This window comes from Aulostomus chinensis, chromosome 6, assembly GCF_037954235.1.
Source record: "Aulostomus chinensis isolate RoL2024-O1b breed Wild chromosome 6, RoL_Achi_v1.0, whole genome shotgun sequence".
Classification (NCBI taxonomy): domain Eukaryota; kingdom Metazoa; phylum Chordata; class Actinopteri; order Syngnathiformes; family Aulostomidae; genus Aulostomus; species Aulostomus chinensis.
This window is the reverse complement of record NC_141325.1, coordinates 8,614,723-8,630,732: the sequence shown is the minus strand read 5'-3', so window position 1 is coordinate 8,630,732 and position 16,010 is coordinate 8,614,723. Positions and strand designations below refer to the sequence as shown.

The 16,010-nt window shown below is 42.2% G+C and overlaps 2 protein-coding genes across 10 annotated transcripts in view; one reads left to right on the top strand and one right to left on the bottom strand.

Moving 5' to 3' along the window:
• Positions 1-7,031, bottom strand: part of agtpbp1 (ATP/GTP binding carboxypeptidase 1) — a 30,010-nt gene extending 22,979 nt beyond the window's left edge. For all 8 annotated transcript variants that reach the window (XM_086206279.1, XM_086206283.1, XM_086206284.1 and 5 more), the window contains exons 1-3: positions 6,902-7,031; positions 5,016-5,076; positions 3,171-3,301 (exon numbers count right to left, since the gene is read on the bottom strand). In XM_086206279.1, coding sequence (XP_086062405.1) covers positions 3,171-3,301; positions 5,016-5,047 — 163 coding nt within the window. In that variant the 5' untranslated portion in view covers positions 5,048-5,076; positions 6,902-7,031. The remainder of the gene's footprint in view (positions 1-3,170; positions 3,302-5,015; positions 5,077-6,901) is intronic.
• Positions 6,988-15,934, top strand: naa35 (N-alpha-acetyltransferase 35, NatC auxiliary subunit). 2 transcript variants are annotated; one of them, XM_086206288.1, is made up of 23 exons: positions 6,988-7,123; positions 8,721-8,849; positions 8,971-9,004; positions 9,159-9,273; positions 9,405-9,479; positions 9,694-9,861; positions 10,368-10,434; positions 10,529-10,572; positions 10,657-10,707; positions 11,592-11,675; positions 11,831-11,945; positions 12,220-12,398; positions 12,523-12,582; positions 12,719-12,825; positions 13,011-13,077; positions 13,357-13,455; positions 13,644-13,822; positions 13,911-14,047; positions 14,215-14,282; positions 14,366-14,506; positions 14,662-14,784; positions 14,998-15,078; positions 15,195-15,934. In XM_086206288.1, the coding sequence occupies exons 2-23, from the start codon at positions 8,729-8,731 to the stop codon at positions 15,252-15,254; spliced, it is 2,175 nt and encodes a 724-aa protein (XP_086062414.1). In that variant the 5' UTR covers positions 6,988-7,123; positions 8,721-8,728; the 3' UTR covers positions 15,255-15,934. The 2 variants fall into 2 exon arrangements, with proteins under 2 accessions (XP_086062414.1, XP_086062413.1); XM_086206287.1 differs by lacking the exon at positions 6,988-7,123 and adding an exon at positions 7,247-7,337.
• The last annotated feature ends 76 nt before the right edge of the window (positions 15,935-16,010 follow it).

The following is a 16,010-nucleotide window of genomic DNA, read 5'->3' as shown; positions in this document are numbered from 1 at the left end:
TGACCTTGAAAGGCATTTCTGTCATACCAGACCTTTCTTCAAAATGAAGAATGGCATTTGGAATCTTCAACCAAAAAAAAAAAAAAGAAAAAAATTACCACAGACGGATAACCATAGAAGAAGAATGCCGAAAAAAGCATTAAGAAATAAGATGTATATTCAAGTCTAACCCTTTATGATTCTGAATATTTGCAGTGTGTATAAATAACATTAAAAATACATAGACAGAAGTAGAGCATAATTCAAAGTGACAAATGTACAAGCAACAGGAGTTCCAGAGTAATTGGTCGATGTGAATAATTCAACTTGAGACCCATTACTGCATTATTACTACAATTATTTATCAGCAAAGACTAACTGCTAAAAAAGACTGCACATGAATTTTGAGGAAATGGAAAAAAATACAGAACAGCAAAGTAAACATCTCCGCCCCTCCTCGGATGCTTTAGGCAAAAGAGGTTGTTTTTTTTGTCTCCTCATTTATAATTTTACCTGAAGAATCCAGGTAGACATCAGACTGATAGTGTTTCCTAGTGTAGCGGTATTCCATTTCAAGAGTAACGTTTAGGTGCGCTTTAGGTGCAAGGGTGTTATTTGTCCAAAATTCAGGCGCTTTGCCTTCTACTCCCAAAAGATTACACCAGTTCTCAGGAATGTAAATCCAAATGCTCCAGAGTCTACATTAAAAACCAAAACTCAAAACATTCTGAAAACTTCATCTGCCTGATGGTGCAACTTCCAACTCTCCGACTGTGTACCGACACAGCGAGGACACTCTGACCCGAGTAATCAGCACCTCCCATTGCACGCCACTAGAAACTGAAATGACTCTTATAGAAAACTGACAACTATATACGTCCTCTCCTCTTTCCCTTGCTGCTGCCCCTTAATCCCACTCAGCATCGAATGGAAAATACGTGGTGTCATAGGACCACGACATGAAATCAGACATTGTGAGTGAAAACACTGCCTCCAAAACTGAAACGATTCTCCACTAAAGCCTCAAACATCCCAGACTATCCTTCACCTTGGAATGTCTTTACTGACCACTAAACTCCTAGGACTTTGAACATGATACAGAGTACAGCAAAGTCCAGCCTGGGGTGTATAGTTACTATGAGCAGGGTCAACACCCACCCACACACATATTTCCCCCTAACTGACGTCACACGCACATTTCAAGCTGAGGCTGAAGCTGGGAGTGACAGCCAGGGAGTAGATGAGAGAGGAGCAGCTGATATATCCTGATTGACAGGGTCACAGAGGAAGGCTGCTCCGCTGAGCCCTTCAGTCAGGATGCATAACCACGAGTTTGCTATGAAGATGAGAGAGGTTGTGGGAGGTGAAATGACACAAACTAGGGAAAATGAGGCATGGCAATTCAAAATGCGCTAAGTTGATTGTGTGCCTGTAGGGTCGAATGGGGTTTGAATGATTTAACACGATTCTTTATTTAGAAATTACAGATAATCCACTTTTGTGACTGATGCGCTAAAAAGGTCAAACCATCATCACTTGGAGTTTGTAGTTAAACCCTGTCAATCTGCTATTTTGGTCTAAAAATCATAAAATCCTAAGCAATGACACAATCATTCTTCCTCTGAGTCAAAAAAAGTCACTTAATAGATCACCTGAGTAAGCTTGTCACTCCCCCACCAGCTGTTCCAGTCAGCTTTGTACTGTATGGAATGTGATCGATGCGTCCGTCCATATATCAGTCGTAAGTGACAATCACACATATTTTTTTGTGTTCCATTCTTTCTATTCTTTCCCTGGTTTTCTAGTGGAGGTGCACAACCTCCCTGGACAATCAGAACATCCATCCACCTCCTCTACCCGATTATAATGCTCCTAGGTCAGCCTGGTGCGGCTCCACGGCACCCCTGGAGAACTGCAACACTGATCCATCTGCTGCGTCTCCCGGTCTTCTTTGCTTGCTTTGGACCTGGAAGTGTAATTTTCCAAGGAGCGCCCTCTACCATGTAAGAGTGAAAATATGGAATGATGGAAAATCTTGTCCATGGCAAGTAAAGAGTTAATGGGGATGCAATAGTAAAAAAAAAAAAAACGGTTTGGTGTAGAAGATGATTTAACGATACTAAACGAGTTCTGTTTTATATTTTACTTGACTACTCAGTCAGTCATCATTCACATGATTCATATTGAGGAGTTATTCATTTTTTAATTTCCATAGAATTTCCATGTTTGAACCTGATAAAAAACTTTGAGAGGCAGACAAATGGACTGAAGAGGTTCATCAATATTAGATGAGTTCTAGCAATGCAAGCCTGTCATGTCTTTAAATTGCCTGTTTAGTCCAACCATCAGGTCAAAGTGCAAAGAAATTCACCATACAGAACTGAGAGAAGCTGCAAATTCTAACATTTCAGAAGTTGGATGGATCTGGCAGTATCAAGATATGAGGATATATGTAACAGATGTGGAGGTGCGTATTAAGGTGATGCATTGCAGTGCTCTGCATGCATCACCAGAGGTCAGTCTACTGGTGGAACAGACGGCTGAACTGAGACAGATGGAGAGGGTGAACGGCGGGAGTTCAGAGGGAAAAAAGAACACATTTTGAGTTTAGTCCTCGTGATACAGATGAGCCAGTGAATGACCGTGACACTTGAAAACCATCACCCACCAGCTGCAGGGAAAGCGAAGCCATCATCAAAGACTACCTCGGGAACTTTGTCTTTACTTTTTTCCTTGTACACTCACAAGTACAGTCATAAACCATATGGCCAAGTGAAATCAACTCAAGTTTATTATCCCAATCAAACTAACCCACGCTTTGCGGAGCATCCCTGTATCATCTATGGAAAGAAATCAAAGTAGGCTAATGCCACCATTAGTTCTTCTATGACCACGTTGTCTACACAACAGACACAAAAACATGGTGTGGGTTGAGGGTTGCTGGGCTGTGCAGAAAGTTGCATTCACAGTCTGTTCAACTGTCGGAATTTTTGAGGGCTTGCAAAGTTGGTTTTTCCCCTGGTTTTCTCAGTTTTTTTCTGGACCACAGATTGGGCAACATGGGGGCTGAGTCTGGACCACAGGTGGCCCGTGGGCCACCATTTGAGTAGGCCTGTTCTATTGTTTCCATGCAAATAAAAGTACATTGCATACATGCATTTGCGTATTTGTGTGTTAGTGTTCACTCTCACCCTGTGTTTGTATGAGATGCAGAATCTTTGCAGTGATGTGTCGTGCCATCTCAGCATCTCTCATCATGGACTCTCCATTCATCCTCTCCAGCTGGCCCAGGAGCATCAGCACCCTGGAGGTACTGGGGACACTGATACAGACAAACATGGTGCATTTAGGGAGAGTTTACGCAACAGGATTATTTGAATTCTAACTGCATTCCTGTAAAGATATTAGGACACATGATAAATCCAGAGACTGCATATTTAAGTCCATCTGGAAGGAGCAGAGGTCAGTATTAGCAACAGATTGCTTCAGCTACAAAACAGTGAGTGGAGACAGAAAACCAGCAAAAAGATTTACTCCTCCCTGTGACTGCCCAAGAGAATGGATCAGTGTAATAAGGGTTGCAAAGGGGTGGAAAGTTTCTGGAAACATTCCAGACAGTATATGGGAATTAATGCAAATGAACTAAACATTTTGGAGTAAATTAAATCAGGTGTATTCAAGCCTGCATTCTGCCATCACATGTGTTGCATCTTTCACTCTGTTATAAGACCTACAGTAAGGACCACATCCACTCAGGTACATGTTGCTATTGCTGGGCTAATCACAGTTGATCAATAATGTATTCGTGAAATATCAAATCAAAAAGTGTTTGCATAGTTTCCACTGACAAGTTTTCTGTCCCGTTTCGCATGCTCTTGATGTAGCTGGCCCTTGCACCCGTAGCCTCCATCATCCTCTAAATCCCGCCGACATCAGGCGGTTGTGAGTGCAACCGTTACATGGATAAATCCGTTAATGTTCTACTCACAGAGATGGAGTCAAAATATGCAATTTCTGAAATGTGTATTGCAAACGTTTGCATGCATGTGTTTGTGAGAGTACAAAATGCTTATATCTATGTCTGTTATATAATATATCCCAAAATCTCCATTTTATTCCCATGGAAAGTTACCAGTTTTGGAATATTTTTCTTTGCAACCCTACGTGTAGTCATTCATGTGGTCGAGTACAAGCAGCTGGCACTGGTAGACAATGGGGAGTATGTGTACTAGAGTATGTCCAAAATAAGCAGGAAAAAACATTTCTTTCTACAAAAAAAGCACACTATTGGACAAGTTTAGCTTTAATACACATTTAGAAACCCTTCCGTTCATGTCAAGAAGAGGCACTGTCTCTCTGTGTGTCACCACTTGTGGGACTGTGACCTATTCTCTTCCTCCTTTAATCTGAGCTCCGTGGCACTCAGCTGGAAACACAAGGTGAGAGGTCAGTTGTTGGTCCAGCAACCACGAATATGGGAGAGAACCACAACTCTGATTGTACCCTGTGGAGCTGAGATTCTGATATGTCCTTATAAAGACAGAGAAGTGAAGGGGGGAGGGGGCTGGCTAAATAAGGCCTAAATAAACACGTTGCATCAGTTAACATGATGAATCCAGATTTACAAGAAAATGAAGTATAAATATTGAAAGCTGATAATACACTGATGCTCTCTGTACAACAGGCTGTTTTAGTGATCAAAGCAAACACAGGATGATTTAAGGAAGTCCACTGAACCTTCACACGGCACTGAGCTACACAAACACACAAACAGTGGCACCACAGACACCAAACTGCAGAGGTACACACTCACGCAGAGGGATGTGAAAGAAATAGTACCAGTGAAAACAATTAAGGCAAACCTCTCAATTTGAGAGAGCATGTTTTGTGCGTGAGTGAGAGAGAGAGAGAGTGAGAGAGAGAGAGAGAGAGAGAGAGAGAGAGAATACAAGATGCTTTTGACAGAGGAGAACCTGTATGTTTGCGCATGCATATGAAATTGTGTTTGTCTGCATTTGAATGGCTAATCAACTTACCCTTTCTCTGAGGCCATTTTGGGTTTGTTCATTTTTTTACCACATCAACATTTCATGTCGTCTGCAAGAGAAAGGAAATAAAGAAATAAGAAAAGATATGTTGAATGTGACGGTGCCTGAATTGATTCACAAGCATTTTCATGTCAAGCTGTCGTTTGGATTTTTTTTAAAAAGACTCAAACGTGTCTTCAGTGCTGTCTTTGTGATGATGCAACAAGGTTGAAATGACTTTAATGATGACAGTGGAGCCGAGTGTGTTTATAGATGCTGTCAAAAAAAGCGCATTCCTTTTTGTCAGTTTAAGACCGCAGTCTAAATAACAACATTACCCTCAGTTTTGTGCAAATTTATCAAATGTGGTGCAAGTTGTAATTGTTGTGCACTGTAAAGGCCTCCTGATGAGATGATGAAACCATTGCTGCTGCTGGTGAGAGGGCAAGTGAACGGATGATGGCAGTTTATTCCCAGATTATTGGGTTTGCTTTATGTCACAAATCCTCTCTGACTAATCTCATGACATCATCTGGCTGGCGGTCATCAGTGGCATCATCCAATCATAATGCTTCATCTGACTACAACTCACTTGGGGCCCCCTCTATTTGTGATCTCCTGGCCCCTGCTCAACCTTGACAAAAAGATAAGCATAGTGCACAATTCTATACATTTACAGAATCAACCTTTGCGCTACAGTCTGTGGCAACTATCTCAGTAAAAATTTAGGCTACATTCAATGCTGCAACCAGATGATGATAAATCTAAATTGCCCATAGCTGTGAATATGTTTAATTGTTTCATGCAGGGAGTGCCTGCGGCAGAGAGATGGCTCATGTCCACTGAGGAGGATGGAACTACCTCAGAGACTCAGCTCCTCCTAACCAACTGAAAACAACACGAAGATATCTTTAGACAAAAGAGCAGTAGACAAGGTAATCTGAACAGGAGCATTACCTATACATAATGCAACATTTCCTACATACCCACATTGCAAGTTACTCCAGTGTATGCCAGTTCATTGAATGACATAATGACAGAGCTTCCAACGTTTACGTCAGGTCAAAGCCTGATGGAGCTGTGGACAACAGCGTCTGCTGTGTGATTCCTTTTCAGCCATTTTACATTTAAAGCTGTTAAAATTTAACACATGGGAACATTTAAGAGCTAAGCATAAACAATACAGTAGGGACTTCTCAGACTAGACTACACTTCCACCAGATAAAATGAACATTTATTCAGATTGCACCTGTGTTACATTGAGTATTTCAATGACTGACAATAAAAGCAGTTCAATTTTGAAAAGGCACCACGCAACAGACGCTGCTGTTCACAGCTCAATAGCCCCCCCCCCCCAAAAAAAAGACTAATGGGCTCTGGGGGCTGCCGATACCGTCCACCATCACACTTACCAACCCAAACAAATGAGGATGTTAAAAATTAAATATCTGACAATAAAAGGCCTTGACCACTGGGAATAATCTAGCTGTAGATGCTACCGTGAAAGCTGAGCAGTGGGGCTTACACAGGACAGATGGTAGCCCGAGCACAATAAACCCACAGGGATCCCTTTTACATTCCAGAATCTAGTTAGAAAACACTGACTGTCGCCACTAGCCAAAACAGGAACGATGTGTGCGACTAAGTTGTTGTTAGCATATGAAAAAGCTAGGCTATACTGTTTCGCAATGTCTTAACTAAGTTAGGTAGCCAAGCTGACGCTGGTAGCCGCTGCACCTGCTACACTAGTCACTCATTGACGACCCTATCTGTGCACCAGCTGGCTAGCTAACGGGGTACTATGCTAACAATAAAGCGAACTAAAGCACATCTAAGTCACGTTAGCAAAAGCAGTCGTCTTGTGTAATCGTCACAAGAAAGAGGTTTTCACGAACCTGCATGGGAAGGAACCGTTGTCCTATTTAGGGTTGACCAATTCTGGGATAAGTGGGACCGCCACAGTATGAGTGAGCGTTGCCTGAAACGCCCTGATGATGTTGTGACGAGATCAGCCCAACTGTCACGGGCTGTCGGTTAACAACGCGAGACTACGTTACTTCCCTGCAGGCACTGCAAATATGGCGAGACGAGCGTGACAACATTTACGTTAAGAAAATGTAAGTCTTCTTTACAAACTACAACTCTGGTTGTACAATAAACGGACATTTTTAAACGACAAATGTTTCGGTGGAGCTCGAATTTAATTAGGACATGAAAGGACTACATCTCCCAGTTTGACAGTGTTTGATGACGTAAAATCTGTGCGCATTAGCGGTACAGTCTGAAGAGATCATTATTTGCTACATGGTAAATGCAAAACAAAACAATAAGGTATGTCTCAGTTTTCAGCGGGAGTATTGCTTTGTAACAACAACAGTTGTATTTGGGATGTATTCTTAAGGTGAACGACGTATTTAATCAATGACTTTCACCGGACACGTCCACTGTGGCCAATATTAGCTTGTTAGCACACGATATTACAAGCTAATTTAACGATAATGATATCTTGCTAGCTCATGTGCCCTATGTAACTAAAATATGTACATAATATGTACGAGTCATCAAGGCTCTACGCTCCACTTAGTGTTTCATGTGTTCCTTTAAGCTTTGACCAAAAATAATGCGGTATGTTACGAAAGGTACATTACCTCTCTATGATGGTGCGCAAACAGTCTCTGAGATCGCTGGTTGCACTGCTGCCTGTTAGACTGATAAGTAAACCTCAGTATAAATTTGAGTGAGAATCATAGTCTACAAAGATACCTGTAAGTATACCTCTTCAAAAAATGTTACACATGGCTGCAAATTCAGTGGTACAGATGTGGGATTCGTTCTCTGCCCTTAACTGTCACGGACTTGATGTAGAAGGCTGGGCAGTCAAGCATACAGTTTGTACCATTTAAGGCTCCTACTTTGGCTTCATTCCTTTCCCAGATTACAGGGGACTTTTCCATTTAATGCAGAGGTTAAATATAAATACAAAAAATATGTGGAAAATTGCAAATGTCACACAGCAGGCTTTGCAAGAGCCAAGCTTAACCTTTGATCAAGGTAAATTATGGATGAATATATCATAACATAGAATGACAGATTTAAGATTATAATACTGGAGGAAGATGGGTAGCTGTCTTGACTGAGCTTCAATGTTTTTTTTTTAATTGAACTACACTTCACTATCATAAAAACCAGAGCCAACTGATGCAGTTATTGAGATAATATCTTAAACCTGAAAGTTCTGTCCCAGTCTTAGAGAACTCATCAGACAGTGAAATATCTAGCTCAGGAAATGAATCGTACTACAAACTGGTATTTTTCTGTCCATAACTGAAACAGAAAGACAGCTGAACCTGCCAATGTTATTAGACTCATTAGACCACAGACTCTTACCTCTTATTGTAGTAAGTTTTGTTGTCTTTAAATTGTTTCTGCTAAGATGATTGGTGTTGCACAAACTGCAGCGCTGGATGATTACTGAGAGGATGCAAAGATTTCCATCACCATGCTCCGTGTATGCTCAGATTTTTACTAACAACATGATTGTTGGCTACTTTATACTAAAGTGTGCAAGTTTCATGGTCCAGCTGCTCAGATGATTCGTGACCTTTATTTCAGTCAATTCAATTCCTAAACTTTTCAATAGTTTCAAAGGTTTTTGGGATAACTGTATTTTTTATTTAAACCATCTGTTCTGGTCCCCTTTGTGTTTATCTTCAGTAATCACCATGGTGATGAAATCATCAGTCGAGGATGATGATGCTGGCTGGGGTCTGGGCATCCCAGAAAAGATGAAGAACAATGCTAACTGGGTGGATATTACACATGAGTTCAAGAGTGCATGCAAAGGTACAGGCTGCTGTGCTGCTGGTAATTCTATGTTTGAGCTGAACGTGCTGTTACAGTATGTACGGTATGTATCAAGTAGACTCATCTGTTTCTCCTCTTCCCTTGTGTTTTGATTATGCAGAATTGAACCTCGGGGAGTTGCTTCATGACAAACTGTGAGTACGACACAATTCTCTTTTGCACACTTGCCCTGTAAGGGGTCAGTTCACAGAAACAGATTATTCTTTTTTTCCTGATAACATTTAAAATACTGTATGTTCACATCATGCACCGACAAAATAGACAGTAAACTTTGTGCGGTGGTGGCAGGTTTGGCCTGTTTGAAGCCATGTCAGCCATTGAGATGATGGATCCTAAGATGGACGCAGGAATGATTGGAAACCAAGTCAACAGGAAAGTCCTCAACTTTGAACAAGCTATTAAGGTTAGCATACTGCATAATGCCAACAGTGAGTTTTACGAATTTAAAATTCCATGGCTCAACATTTTTATGCAACATTGTCTTGATGGTTATTTTGTTCTCTTGAGTATATAATTCTCTTGTGCCCCCTCCAGGAACGTGTCATCAAGGTGAAGGACCTTTGTCTTCCTGAACTAATTGGGATCATAGACACATGTTTCTGCTGTTTGGTGAGGTTTAAGGCCTATAAATGCAGTATTGTTACAGCACTGTTGATAATGTGTGTAATGAATAAATCAAATTTTTTTGATATCTTCACATGAAGGCAGGGAACGCACTCTCAGAAGGTCATGTGCTCAGATACTTAGAGCCCATTGAATTATAGAGCAGCACCGTTGAGGAAAATCCACTCATGTGTGTGTTTTTGTGTGTGTGTGTGTATAGATCACATGGCTGGAGGGCCACTCCTTGGCCCAGACCGTGTTCACGTGTTTGTATGTCCATAACCCCGACCTGATTGAAGAGCCTGCCCTCAAAGCCTTTGCCTTAGGTATCCTGAAGGTTTGTGACATTGCTCGAGAGAAGGTCAACAAGGCGGCTGTGTTCGAGGAGGTGAGCATCTTTTACAGTCCGAGTGTGTGTAGATCTCCGATAGGGCAGAGGGCTTATTGGAAGATTCAGAATCCAGAAATGCCTTATCCTTGCAGTTTACTGAAGGCCAGCAGGGGGCAGCTCCACTGCTCACTGAAAGAAGTGTAATTAGATACAACGCTCTGGGAGAACTTGATTTACTACCTCAATAAACATTTCCTCTCAAGTTTATGGCCTCAGTCTCCTTCCGTAAATCATAATATATTTAGTACATTATGAACCAATTGAAATTGAAATAGGAAATCAAGGTACGCTTCATGGCCTGACCAGTGGATGCTGTGATGGCACTGAATCAGGAAGGAGGCATTCCTCACAACCAAACATGGTAACCTCTGCCCCCCCCCCCCCCAAAAAAAACTGAAAATAACAAGGAGTAAAAAATTCTGAACTTGAGGCTTTAAAACAACAAGCTGCAAACTTGCTATTATGCATTATCTGATAATGATCTGCTTTATGTTTTTTCATAGGAGGACTTCCAAGCGATGACCTATGGCTTCAAGATGGCTAATAATGTTACAGACCTGCGAGTGACAGGTACACACACTTAAATGACTCAGATATAACACAAGTTTTTGGTTCAGGAGAGCAGAGATGGGTGATTTCCCTTCATGTGCTTTGAAACTACCAGGTATGCTGAAAGACGTGGAGGATGAGTTACAGAGGAAAGTCAAGGTGAGATTTACGAGCTGCTAAATCATGACTCTTCCATTTGGCCAGCGCTAATGAGTGTTGCGTTGTTCCCTCCTATGCTCTTAGAGCACACGCAGTCGACAGGGTGAACAGCGAGACCCAGAGGTTGAACTCGAGGTATGTGAGCCATTCTTCCATGTCTATTTTTTTTTTTTTTTTTTTTTGCAGACATATTTGAACACAGGGTGCGTGCTCTTCCTGTAGGTTTCAGGGGAGAAAAAAGGTCATGGAATGCAAAAATGCGAAAAACAAATCACTGTTTATTTTGGCTTCGCAAAAATATAGGTTGGAGTGTGCAAATAATCAGTAAAAAAATAGAGCCAGGGCGAACTTTTTTTTTTTTTAAACAGCATGCCACTTTTACACTGATGCAAGGGTCTGGGTCAAACATCATCATGAGAAATCATTCAAAGACATGGCCACACCCACAGAGCACCTCTCCCTTGTTTACAATCAGGCAAACTATCACATTCTGAGTAACTCGAAAACTAAGTAATCTGAAAAATTAAAGGTGGCATAGGTACTGGTCCCAGAGCATGTTCTAGAACAGACTGAGCCTTGGACCCACCTGTGGATTCTGAATAGTTATGCATTCCCTTGTAGGCCAACTGAAACCTAAAAAAAAAAATGACTGTAGTGACACGTGTAATATGCAGGTCATCAGTGAGACTGCATCCCTGCCCTTTATTATTGGAACATCACTGACTCCTGAATTATTCAGGTCAGCCAGTCGTTATTTTCCATCTCCTTTGAGTGTGGGATTGATGCGACCTTTATAGGAAATTTCTGCTGTTTTACTGAAGTCGTTATCATAAAGGAAGAAGAATAACAGACTCCCAATTTGGATTCCTTCATTACACCAAAGCCATAATAAAATTCACCCTTGTTCATTTTATGCGTCCCCTTGGACCTTCTAAGACTTTTAAGGAAATGTGTGTATTTATATTTCTGCATGCGTGTCTCCCTAGCATCCTTATGTGCTTTATTTTTTTCCCCCCCAGCATCAGCAGTGTTTGGCACTTTTCAATAGAATCAAGTTCACTCGCCTTTTACTGACAGCACTCATCGCCTTTACAAAGAAAGAGGTAATACACTTTCAAACACGCACACACACACACACACACACACACACCGCTCGTGACCACTACTCAGATTTTTAGAGTTTGACTCTGTTTCATACTGAGCAAAGATTCCAGGAACTCATAATAGTCACCCAGCACGTTCTTCCTCTCGTTGTCAGACCAGCTCAGTGGGCGAGGCTCAGAAGCTGGTGGCTCAGGCAGCTGACCTCCTATCAGCCATTCATTCCAGTATTCAACACGGCATCCAGTCACAGAATGATACCACTAAAGGAGGTAACACACTCTCTTATTTACTCTCAACAATGCAGTTGAGAATTTTGCTTGACTTCACATGAATTTCTAAACCCTGAAGTTGTAAAGAACCCCCCCCCCCGCACACACACACACACACACAAGCACACACAAGCGCACTCACACACATGCACACACCTGATGATTTTGTCTGAAACACATCCTCTACCTCAAAACATTCAGTAAAAGTGTCCTGATGAAGACAAACAGCACCTTCATTAATTATTTTTTTTGAATTCCTCCATCTATGTTCCAGACCACCCCATCATGATGGGCTTTGAGCCCCTGGTCAACCAGAGACTGCTGCCTCCGACCTTTCCTCGCTATGCTAAGATCATCAAGAGGGACGACATGGTGGCTTACTTCAGCAAACTCATCGAACGCATCAAGACTGTTTGTGATGTCATCAACACCACCAATCTACATGGCATACTGGTGAACACAAGTTTTTGTGTTATCACACCCACTGAGCACATTCCCTCATGTTGAGTATATAAACAGTATCAACGATGATGACATTGTAATGTTGATTTCAATATTACCTTTGTGATTTGGCCAGGACTTCTTCTGTGAGTTCAGTGAACAGTCTCCCTGCGTGCTCTCCAGATCTCTACTGCAAGTGAGTGACGACCCTTGAAATTTGTCGTAGTTCATGAATCCACAGTGATAGATTTATTAGAAAAAATGATAACGTTACATAATAGCATTTAAAACTGATTGTGACAACTAAACGGATTGTTTTTTCCTCAATCCAGACGACCTTCCTGATAGACAATAAGAAAGTGTTTGGCACACACCTGATGCAGGACATGATTAAAGATGCTCTCCGATACTTCGTCAGTCCACCAGTCCTATCCTACAAGTAGGTCTGCCTGAGGTTAAATGATTCAATCCTTTAATCACTTTAGGTTGTCATGAGCCAGGCTTAAGTGTGTGTGTGTGTGTGTGTGTGTGTGTGTGTGTGTGTGTGTGTGTGTGTGTGTGTGTGTGTGTGTGTGTGTGTGCGTGCGTGCGTGTGTGTGTGTGTCTTTCTCCCTCTCTCTGCAGGTGCTGTCTGTTCAACAACCACCAAGCTAAGGATTACATCGACTCCTTTGTAACACACTGCTCCAGGGTTTGTCCCTTTTTGCCTCAAAGTTATTTTCTTCACATCTGGTGCATTCCAATACGTCAGTTGCCCAGCACACTTATCAGGATTCCTTCTCTTCAATTTGAAGTATGGTTAGATGAGAACTAGGGATGCACTAATATTTCAGTTGTGCATCCCTACCGGCCGATAGTTGCCTTGTTGATGACCGTCGGCAAATAAGGTGGCGTTCAGTGTTGTTTGTGTCGTCAGATTTTGTGATTGGAGTGTGTGTGTGTGTGTGTGCGTTTGTTACTTCTCCAACAGCCATTTTGCAGTCTGATTCAGATCCACGGACATAATCGAGCTCGGCAGAGAGACAAGTTGGGTCACATTCTTGAGGAGTTCGCGACACTGCAGGACGAGGTCAACTATACCGCTTTACTATGCTGTGTTCCTCCTTTTTTCAGCACGCTGAAGTACATTCAAACACCACAGTACATATATTTTGACACACAGGTCAAGTGATGACTGTCATTGGTTTGTGCAATGATACAAAGGTGTTTGTATAATTTTGAGCCAAATATCTTCTGTCTCTGCGTGTTGTCTTGCAGGCGGAGAAAGTCGATGCAGCGCTTCACAGCTTGCTGATGAAGCTCGAACCTCAGCGACAACATCTCGCCTGTCTAGGCACTTGGATCCTCTACCATAACCTGAGGATCATGATCCAGTACCTGCTGAGTGGCTTTGAACTGGAGCTCTACAGCATGCACGAATATTACTACATCTACTGGTAGATACAGAACTAAGTGGTAACTCAGAAAAATCTGATCCATGCACAGTCTTGATGTGTGTGAGTAAATCTTAGTTCCTGACCACAGGTACCTGTCGGAGTTCCTTTACGCTTGGCTGATGTCCACTCTGAGCAGAGCAGACTCCTCTCAGATGGCCGAGGAGCGGATCCTGGAGGAGCAGCTGAAAGGACGCAGCAGCAAAAAAACCAAGAAGAAGAAGAAAGGTACGTGTCATCACCGAAGTGGAGTCTTCGTATTTTGAAAAGGGAAAATGTCAAAATATTCTGTTGTCTATGGAGATGTGATCTTCTGTGTCTGCTGAGAAAAACATACTGATCCTCCTCATAGATGAGAAGAATAGTTACAGTTGACATGTTTCTCTCCTGTGCAGTTCGCCCTTTAAGTAAAGAGATCACCATGAGTCAAGCCTACCAGAACATGTGTGCTGGCATGTACAAGGTAGATCACCAGTGCCCATGAACTTTGACCCCCTCTGAGGCTATCTGACACACACTGAGGCTCTCTCTCTCTCTCTCTCTCAGACCATGGTGGCGCTGGACATGGACGGGAAGGTGCGTAAGCCTCAGTTTGAGCTGGACAGTGAGCAGGTTCGCTACGAGCACCGCTTCGCCCCCTTCAACAGTGTCGTCACCCCCCCACCTGTGCACTACATCCAGTTCAAGGTACTGTTTGTCTGTGGGTGTGTTAATATTTTAGCAGGGCATTCACATTTCCCTTGCATCCCTTTTCTTTGATCCCATTGGATTTGTACTCTTCTGCTCCGCTACTCACAGTATTCTTGCTTGCTTTTGGGTTTTTTTTGCTCGCTCTGTTCCAGGAGATGTCCGATCTGAAGAAGTACAACCCTCCACCAGGCTCTGCTGACCTCTACATGGCAGCCAGCAAACACTTCCAGCAGGCCAAGCTCATCCTAGAGAATGTTCCCAGTCCAGATCCAGAGGTCAGGAAGCTAACCCTTTGATATGTGTGCTGTTGCTGGTCTGTGGAGTAGGAACTTGATTTGCTAAGGCAGGAGGATTCCTACTCTACTTTCCTCACATTCACCTGGAGATTGGCGTGAACTCAAGGCCCCACCTGTGTTTTTATGCTCAAACTCATACTTTCTCCCATGTGCTCGGACATGAATAACTGATATTGATCCGATTGATTCCAGGTAAATCGTATACTGAAAGTGGCTAAACCCAACATTGTAGTAATGAAGCTCCTGGCTGGAGGACACAAGAAGGAAACAAAGGTATTAGTTCACACATTCTCTTAAAAGTTTTGCATGTATGTTGGTGTTTTAATGATTAAAATGTCTAGCGAAACATCTGGATATTCAGACACTAAAGCATTTGTCTATATTTGTAGGTACTCCCGGAGTTCGACTTTACGGCTCACAAATACTTTCCCGTGGTCAAGATTATCTGATTCTGCTCCTGACCACAGGTCTGTGTGACTGCGCATCAAAGATCCAACCTTCAGCTACAACTGTGGCTCTGATTCAGTCCATGCCTGAAATCTGTGTGTGTGTGTGTGTGTGTGTGTGTGTGTGTGTGTGTGTGTGTGTGTGTGTGTGTGAGAGAGAGAGAATGTATATATAGGAGTGTTTGACACACTCCATTCTTTCTTCACCTGATAAAGATATTACACGTAAATTCAGAGATTTACTACTGGACTGTGTGTGTGCGTGCGTGTGTGTGTCAGACAAACCAAGGTGCTTTTGTGCATAGAAGTGTTTAAAAGCTGCTTCCAATCTTTTGAAGGCTTGAGGAGAGTTGCTATAACTGTGATGGGAGCATATCACTGATTTCCATGGACGAAAAATAAGCTGTGTAACTGAACAGGGATTAAAAACAAACTCTGCAAACCTTATAGCAAGAAATTGACTTGACTACTGGTTGGTATTTGTCTCTGCTGTAAAGGTCAATCTGCAGAGCATCATAATTTTGTTTAATTTAGAGATCCAAATTTTGCCAACTCTCCTGGAAACTGTAAAGTTGAACCAACACATCTCCCTGGGGCAGTACCAACATCTGCACTGTCATGTTCATATTCATTTACATCAAACGTCTAAATGGAAAGAAAATGTCTGTTTTTATGACAATAAATCCATGTAGAACTCTCGAGAGCCTCTCTTTATGATGTTTGTCTTTTGTGTGATGTTTTTTTGGTCCAGATTTTGCC